Source organism: Halictus rubicundus, unplaced genomic scaffold, assembly GCF_050948215.1.
Source record: "Halictus rubicundus isolate RS-2024b unplaced genomic scaffold, iyHalRubi1_principal scaffold0938, whole genome shotgun sequence".
Taxonomy (NCBI): domain Eukaryota; kingdom Metazoa; phylum Arthropoda; class Insecta; order Hymenoptera; family Halictidae; genus Halictus; species Halictus rubicundus.
The window spans coordinates 29,495-37,810 of record NW_027489479.1 but is presented as its reverse complement, the minus strand read 5'-3'; the positions used below and the strand labels follow the sequence as shown (position 1 = coordinate 37,810).

Sequence of the window (8,316 nt, the reverse complement as noted above, 5' to 3'; positions counted from 1 at the left end):
AGTTAGTCATAAGATATTATAAATTATATCGAAATTCATAATTAGAGTAGATTAGCTCTTCGCGTTCCCCCACTCCAAACATTCCATAAGCGATGTTTTGAAACGCACTGTACCTGAAACAACGTATAGTGACATATCACATTCATATAACCCATATAATTTAAACGGAACATGTAATACTAACCTTTGTCATGTCGACAAATAATCGATGCCTACGCCTATGGAATCGTTGGAATAGCTAGTACTTACGTTACGAATCGCTGAAACAAACTGAAGGAACAGGATTATGTAAGGCGGGTGCCTTACAATAAATGCTCAAAATCAGGCGTACGTGACTGAGTCGTTTATTTACCAATTGAATGATGTCGCGAGAGCGTCCGAGGTGGTTCAATTAAAACCGGCGATTCGCTTCGACTCGCGGTTGAACTGATATTGCAACTTAGCAACGACCGGACTAGACTCTAAGTAACTCGGCGGAGAATCGGCTGTGACTTTTTCGTGAATCTCACCTCGTCGGTAGTCTCTGCCTTATATTCTCGAAAATGCTTGTCGGCTGATTGGTGGAAGTCCTTGCGAGGAACTTCCACCAATCCGTGCATTTTGCATAACACGCCCACGTTCCACGCCTCTCGTGCGTGAGAAGGGTGAGCGTGTCGTGCTGTTAAAAATCTAATTTTGGTGATGCAGCGGGGTGTCTTCCGGGCCCCGTGCTAAGTGCGGTACGTGACTGCTGGCTTACGTCAACGGGCCCAGCTTTCCCGGGTGATAGAAACCAGGCACGCGTCGCTGGGACACTCTAGGCTGGAGACCCTTAGACTACCCAAAATTTATGGCGTCCACTTGCGCTATTGAGTTCGTCGCTAGGAACTACAAGGACACATCTGTCCGCTAAGTGGCCAAAAACGTTAAAGACGTTTTCTCACAAATAGCGTCTTATGCTGTGCAAACCATAAATCTTTCTTGGTGCTGGTGCGCTGAAGATTTCTCTTCCGGCGCCCCGCTAGCCGCTACAAAACAATAAGTCATATTAGTTCGATTAAATATTAATAATCGCATTATATATATATGTCGGGGCGTGATGGCAGCGATGCACCCCGTCGGCAACAACGCGTAACGCCTATAGGACTTAGTTTAATTGTAAAATAACGATTTACCGTACCCTGATAATTGCCCTGCGAAGGGGCAATAAAACAGTCCCTGCGTACCTGCGCTACCCCTCTTCGCGCGCGGGGCAAAGGGAGATGCGAGACAGGGTACCTGGAATGATGGGCTGGGACCCTGTTGAACGTGACCACGGGCGACAGAATAGTTTCCGGGACGGTAGAGAGAAGACTAGCTTTGAGGAAAGCGACTTCTCGAGAGTAACAGAACAAAAAGACGTACGCGAACATTCTGTGCGGCCCGTGTGCTCGTTGACGTGTCTCTCGTTGCGCTACGCGATCCGGCATCGCGTGTACGTGTAGAGTCCATACGACGTTCGCGTAAGCGCGAAAGGAGCGAAACGATGGAGAGCGACGACAGACAATCTCCGACGGGTCCGAGGACGGAGGAGTCCGCCCAGCCTCCGACATCAGAAGTGGGATTCTCGCGGGAAAACTCAGCTCCGCGAGTCTCCTCGCCCGAGAACGATGGAACAAATTGGAAGCTAATGTTCGAGATGCTATTAGGACGGATGCAAGGTCCAATAGTGAATCAACCAACACACGCCACCACCCGGATATTCCTGCCAGAGTTCGACCCGGATAAGGAGGACTACAGTGCTAAAGCTTGGTGTAGAACGGTGGATGTGTGTCTCGCAGAGCGACCGATACAGGGCAGCGAATTGGTCATGGCTCTAAGCAGGGCATTGAAAGGTGGCGCGTCCGCGTGGATGTCACAAGTGAATTACGCTGGCATGAACTGGAGTGAGTTCAGAAAAATGTTTCTAGCCCAATATGATACGTTCGAAACCCCTGTGGGTGCAATGATGAGGATCAACGGGGGAAAACCAAGAGAAGGCGAGTCTATGCCTTCATACTCAAACCGTGTGCTAGCCTCATTTACTAATTTATACGCATCGATGTCGACGGAACAAATCGCTATAGCATCAACATTGGCACATTGCGTGCAGATAGATCCTCGACTGCAGCGCGTTGCGTTCACAACAAATATCGATACGCGGGCTTCATTACAAAAGGAGCTGATGGCCTTCGGGTTCCGTAAACGGCCAGTTACCACCGATGGAAGAGAACCGAAGTCAACGGACAGCAAGAAGCCGAAAAGTGTTGTTACGTGTTTTACATGCGGCAAGGAAGGACATAAAGCCACGGACTGTCATCGACGCCAAGGAGCTACCAGGTTGCCGGGACCCAAGCCTGGCACGAGCGGAAGCAACCGGGGACCACCGAAAAAGCCGGTTACCTGCTTCAAGTGCGGAGAGGACGGCCATATTGCTCCACAGTGCAAGAAGGAGGATGGAAGACCACATCCGAGGATACCCATGGAACGGCAGATCAACTTGTGCAGTATCGCCCCGGTAACAGCGGAACTAGCGGAATCGGGTGAGGTCTACGAATTTTGTTTTGATACGGGTGCGGAATGCTCTCTGATAAAAGAGTCGGTGGGAAATAAATTTTCCGGTAAGCGATCTAGAAATCTGACAAGGTTAATTGGTCTTGGCAACGCTAACGTGATGAGTAACTTACAGATCCTGTCCCGAGTGGTAATACACGATCACCGCGTTGAAATTCTCTTTCATGTCGTGCCGGACGAACATTTGAGTTATAGTATTTTGATTGGACGCGATTTGATAACGCAAGGGTTTTCTGTTGAAATTTCGGCGAATAGCTTCAGTCTAAGACGGGATAAGATAATAAAAATTTGCGAAGTTGGCAAAAAGATCGATAACTTTAATAGTGTTGACACAGATGTAGTTGATCCCCATAGAGAAGAACTAATCGATCTGTTAAAAGGATTTTCTGAATCGTTTGTCCTCGGTACACCTACGGGTAGGATAAGTTCGGGAGAGTTACAAATAAAATTAATAGACCCTAATCGTACTGTTCAACGACGACCATATAGACTTAGCCCTGATGAGAAGCAAACTGTAAAGGACAAAATCAACGAACTCTTGTCTGCCGGGATAATTAGACCTAGTTGTTCCCCGTTTGCCAGTCCCGTAATCCTCGTTAACAAAAAGGACGGTTCTGACCGTTTATGCGTTGATTACCGGGAACTAAATAGTAACACAGTCCCCGATAGGTACCCCTTACCGCTCATAAACGACCAAATCCAGCGACTAAGCGGCGCACAATACTTTACGACGCTAGACATGGCGTCGGGTTTCCATCAAATCCCTGTCCATAAAGACTCGATAGAAAAGACTGCATTTGTTACTCCAGATGGTCAATACGAGTATTTGTCCATGCCGTTCGGGCTTCGTAATGCACCTTCGGTATTTCAGAGGGCCATAAACCAAGCCCTTTCTGGACTCGTAAACACATTTGTAGTTTGTTACCTGGACGACGTTATGATTCCGGCCAACTCTATACAAGAGTCCTTAGAGAGGCTACAAATAGTACTAGAAAAATTAAAGTCAGCGGGATTCTCACTCAATTTGAATAAATGTGCGTTTCTAAAATCACGTGTAGATTATTTGGGCTTTGAAGTGACCGCGGGGGAAATCAGGCCAAACCCACGGAAAGTAAAAGCATTAACCGAATCTTCTCCTCCATCAACGGTGACTCAGCTTAGGCAATTCATAGGCCTTGCTTCCTATTTCAGACAGTTTATACCTAAGTTTTCTCAGATCACTTCCCCACTATACAAATTGACTACGGGAAAAGGAAAGATAGAATGGAAACAGCAACACGAAAAGATCCGACAAGACATTATTGCAAATTTAATAAACGAACCCACACTAATGCTATTCAATCCGTCATACCCAATCGAATTACATACTGACGCCAGCTCGGATGGTTACGGTGCTGTCCTAATACAAAAAGTAGATAGTAAATCTCACGCGGTCGCGTATTATAGTAAGAGAACCACTGACGCCGAATCGCGATATCACTCATACGAGTTGGAGACGTTAGCGGTAGTCAATGCCATAAAACATTTCCGCCACTTCTTGCAAGGAAGACAATTCCTAGTCGTCACTGATTGCAACTCGCTTAAAGCCTCGCGTACAAAAATGGACCTTACCCCGCGAGTACACAGATGGTGGGCATTCCTACAGGCATACGATTTTGACATTGTATACCGAGAAGGAAAACGCATGAGCCACGCGGATTTCTTCTCGCGAAACCCTTTACCGATCAAAGACAGTCATAAACGGATTGAACAGAAACGGGTTAATTTGGCCGAGATATCGGAGAACTGGTTACAAACTGAGCAACTACGAGATGATGAACTGAACAAGATCATTTCCCAATTGGAAAACAATGAAATGGATCCTGATACCGCCAAAACATATTCGTTGAAATCAGGAGTTTTGCATAGAAAAATACAACGTAAAAATCGCAGTCAACAATTACCCATAGTCCCCGTACATTTTCGATGGTCCGTAATTAATAATGTTCACGAGTCTATTATGCATCTTGGTTGGAACAAAACCTTAGAGAAGGCCTATCAACATTACTGGTTTCCTAACATGTCGAAGTACATTCGTAAATTTGTCGAAAATTGTATCACGTGCAAATTATCAAAGTCTCACTCAGGTAAAGCGCAAGCCGAGCTGCATCCTATCCCAAAGGTAAGCGTACCGTGGCATACGATTCATGTTGACGCTACGGGAAAACTTAGCGGCAAAAATAACATAAAAGAATACGTGTTTGTGTTCGTCGACGCGTTCACCAAATTTGTAATTTTACGACATTCCATAAACGTAGACGCGGCCAGTGCCATCACAGCACTGAATTACTGCGTGAATTTATTTGGGGCCCCCTCCAGAATTATTGCCGATCAGGGTAGATGTTTCGCAAACAGCAATTTTCGTGAATTCTGCAAGACCCATAATATTGACCTGCATCTAATCGCTACAGGTACGTGTCGTGCCAATGGTCAGGTAGAAAGAACAATGAGTACGCTTAGAAATATGCTTACCGCGGTAGAACTAAATAATAGCAAGTCCTGGCAAGAGTCCCTTGAAAATGTCCAACTAGCGTTAAATTGTACAGCGAATCGTACCACTAAGCATAGCCCTTTGGAATTGCTGATAGGCAAAGTTGCCAGACCAATATCATTGTCAGTTGCTAATGATAACGGCGAAGAACTTGACCTTTCGGACATCAGAGAACAAGCGACCCAAGCGATCGACCAAAACGCCGCGTACGACAAAACACGATTCGATAGTAACAAAGCAAAAATTGTTAGATTTTCGGTCGGAAATTACGTTCTTATAGAAAATCACGAACGAAATCAAACGAAATTAGATGCTAAATTTCGCGGTCCGTATAAGATAATAGAAGTTTTGCCCAACGACAGATACCGTTTGAAGCCTGTAAGTGGCAATAGAGTACTTAAATATGCTCACGAGCGACTGAGATTGATGCCTGATAATTCTGTTCCCATAGAGTTTGATATCCGTAGTAATTGGAGCGACACCGAATTAACAGAATGTGCCAGTGTCGGGGATGACAACAGTGAGGAAAGAAACACGTGAAAATCCATGCGTCGTGCTTATTAGTCGTAAGCCATTATTCCCAAACCCAGTTTAGCTGGTAAAGGAGGCGGGGCGATGTAACGGCAGACGATGGATGTATTGGGTCGTGTTGACGACTGCGAAATGTGTGACCACGTGATTGGTCAGGAGTCGTATGAGTCGACTGAAAAAGGTGTGACCACGTGGTTGGTCGGGTGCCACATGGGTGGCTTTGTTCTGCTGTGTCCAGTAGTGGACTAAAAGTTCATGTTGTTGTCTTGAGCTCACGGTGTGTCAGAACCGCTTGGCCGAACTGTTTATTCCGTGGCACCGAATTATCTGAATATGTTTTTATCCAGAATTGGTTAAGATTGCCCGCATGACATCGAACGCGTGTATAGTGCTTCGACATAGAGTACATGGCAAACATGGCATTCAGAGCTCAATCGATATTTTGTCAGAATGGACGAACGGGAAACATAGATGGTATTTCTTTTCCAGACGATGTATAAAGTCGTTGCAATTCCACACGAGGACGTGTGACAGTCAGGAGGGCCGTGTCGGGGCGTGATGGCAGCGATGCACCCCGTCGGCAACAACGCGTAACGCCTATAGGACTTAGTTTAATTGTAAAATAACGATTTACCGTACCCTGATAATTGCCCTGCGAAGGGGCAATAAAACAGTCCCTGCGTACCTGCGCTACCCCTCTTCGCGCGCGGGGCAAAGGGAGATGCGAGACAGGGTACCTGGAATGATGGGCTGGGACCCTGTTGAACGTGACCACGGGCGACAGAATAGTTTCCGGGACGGTAGAGAGAAGACTAGCTTTGAGGAAAGCGACTTCTCGAGAGTAACAGAACAAAAAGACGTACGCGAACATTCTGTGCGGCCCGTGTGCTCGTTGACGTGTCTCTCGTTGCGCTACGCGATCCGGCATCGCGTGTACGTGTAGAGTCCATACGACGTTCGCGTAAGCGCGAAAGGAGCGAAACGATGGAGAGCGACGACGGACAATCTCCGACGGGTCCGAGGACGGAGGAGTCCGCCCAGCCTCCGACATATATAATATAAAAGAAGTAATACTTACGCCGATGAAACCGGCAAGAGAAACAATACTCACGCCTATGAGTTGCTGAAACAAACGATAATCATATTAGTTCAATTAAATATTTAACAATCACATCATATGTTCAATATAAATAATTGATACGTACGCCTATGCGATCGTCAGAATAGATAATACTTACGCCTATGAAATCGCTGAAACAAAGAAGATATATAAATTCATTCGAATGTTTATTAGTACAATTATAAAATCGGAATAGAATTAGTGATACTTACGCCAATGAGATCTCCGGAAGAATACTTGCGCCTATGGGAACCTGAAACAAAGAATAATCGCATTAATTCAATAGAATAATTAAAACTAAGAATATTCATTGTTATAAACAATACTCACCTCTATGAACAATCATTAGAGTTAATAATACTTACCTTTATAAATTATACTTACCTACGAAAAGCACTAGAACACATACAAATAGTAATTAGAAACGATTAATAAATAATAATTATAATTACAATTACAAACAGTTACAATAAAAATAAATAATATTTACAACTCAAATAAATACTATCTACAATTCAAGCAAATAGTATTTACAATTGAAATAAATAATATTTACAACTGAAGTAAATATTATTCGCAACTCAAATAAATATTATTTAAACAAATAATATTTACAAGTTATACAAATACTATCTACAATCCAAATACATAATAACTACAATTCAGGTAAATATTATCTACAGTCACAAATAATATTTACAATGTAAATAAATAATATTTACAAAAACAAACAATATTTACAATATAATGTTTACTAATAGAACAAATAATATTTACAATGTAAATAAATAATATTTACAAAGCAAACAATATTTACAATATAATGTTTACTAATAGAACAAATAATATTTACAATGTAAATAAATAATATTTACAAAAACAAACAATGTTTACAATATAATGTTTACTAATAGAACAAATAATATTTACAATTACAATTTATATAAGTGTGACGTTGTCCGAACGACAACGTTGGAATTAGTTGTAAGTTAGTCATAAGTTATTATAAATTATATCTAAATTCATAATTAGAGTAGATTAGCTCTTCGCGTTCCCCCACTCCAAACATTCCATAAGCGATGTTTTGAAACGCGCTGTACCTGAAACAACGTATAGTGACATATCACATTCATATAAATCATATATAATTTAAACGGAACATATAATACTAACCTTTATCGAGTCGACAAATAATCGATGCCTACGCCTATGGAATCGTTGGAATAACTAATACTTACGTTACGAATCGCTGAAACAAACAATAATGCATATTAGTTTGATTAAAATATTAATAATCATATTATATAATTTACATATAATAATCGGTACCTACGCCTATGAGTTGCTGAAACAAACGATAATCATATTAGTTCAATTAAATATTTAACAATCACATCATATGTTCAATATAAATAATTGATACGTACGCCTATGCGATCGTCAGAATAGATAATACTTACGCCTATGAAACCGCTGAAACAAAGAAGATATATAAATTCATTTGAATGTTTATTAGTACAATTATAAAATCGAAATAGAATTATTGATACTTACGCCAATGAGA

General features: G+C 42.5%; 1 protein-coding gene across 1 annotated transcript; it reads left to right on the top strand.

Moving 5' to 3' along the window:
• Positions 1 to 2,044: 2,044 nt before the first annotated feature.
• LOC143364755 (uncharacterized) lies at positions 2,045 to 6,402 on the top strand. The gene is made up of 2 exons (XM_076804922.1): positions 2,045 to 2,540; positions 6,122 to 6,402. The coding sequence occupies exons 1-2, from the start codon at positions 2,060 to 2,062 to the stop codon at positions 6,130 to 6,132; spliced, it is 492 nt and encodes a 163-aa protein (XP_076661037.1). The 5' UTR covers positions 2,045 to 2,059; the 3' UTR covers positions 6,133 to 6,402.
• The last annotated feature ends 1,914 nt before the right edge of the window (positions 6,403 to 8,316 follow it).

Excerpts from the sequence above, each read along its gene's own strand:
- LOC143364755 (XM_076804922.1), top strand. The coding sequence starts at position 2,060 with ATGTCGACGGAACAAATCGCTATAGCATCAACATTGGCACATTGCGTG.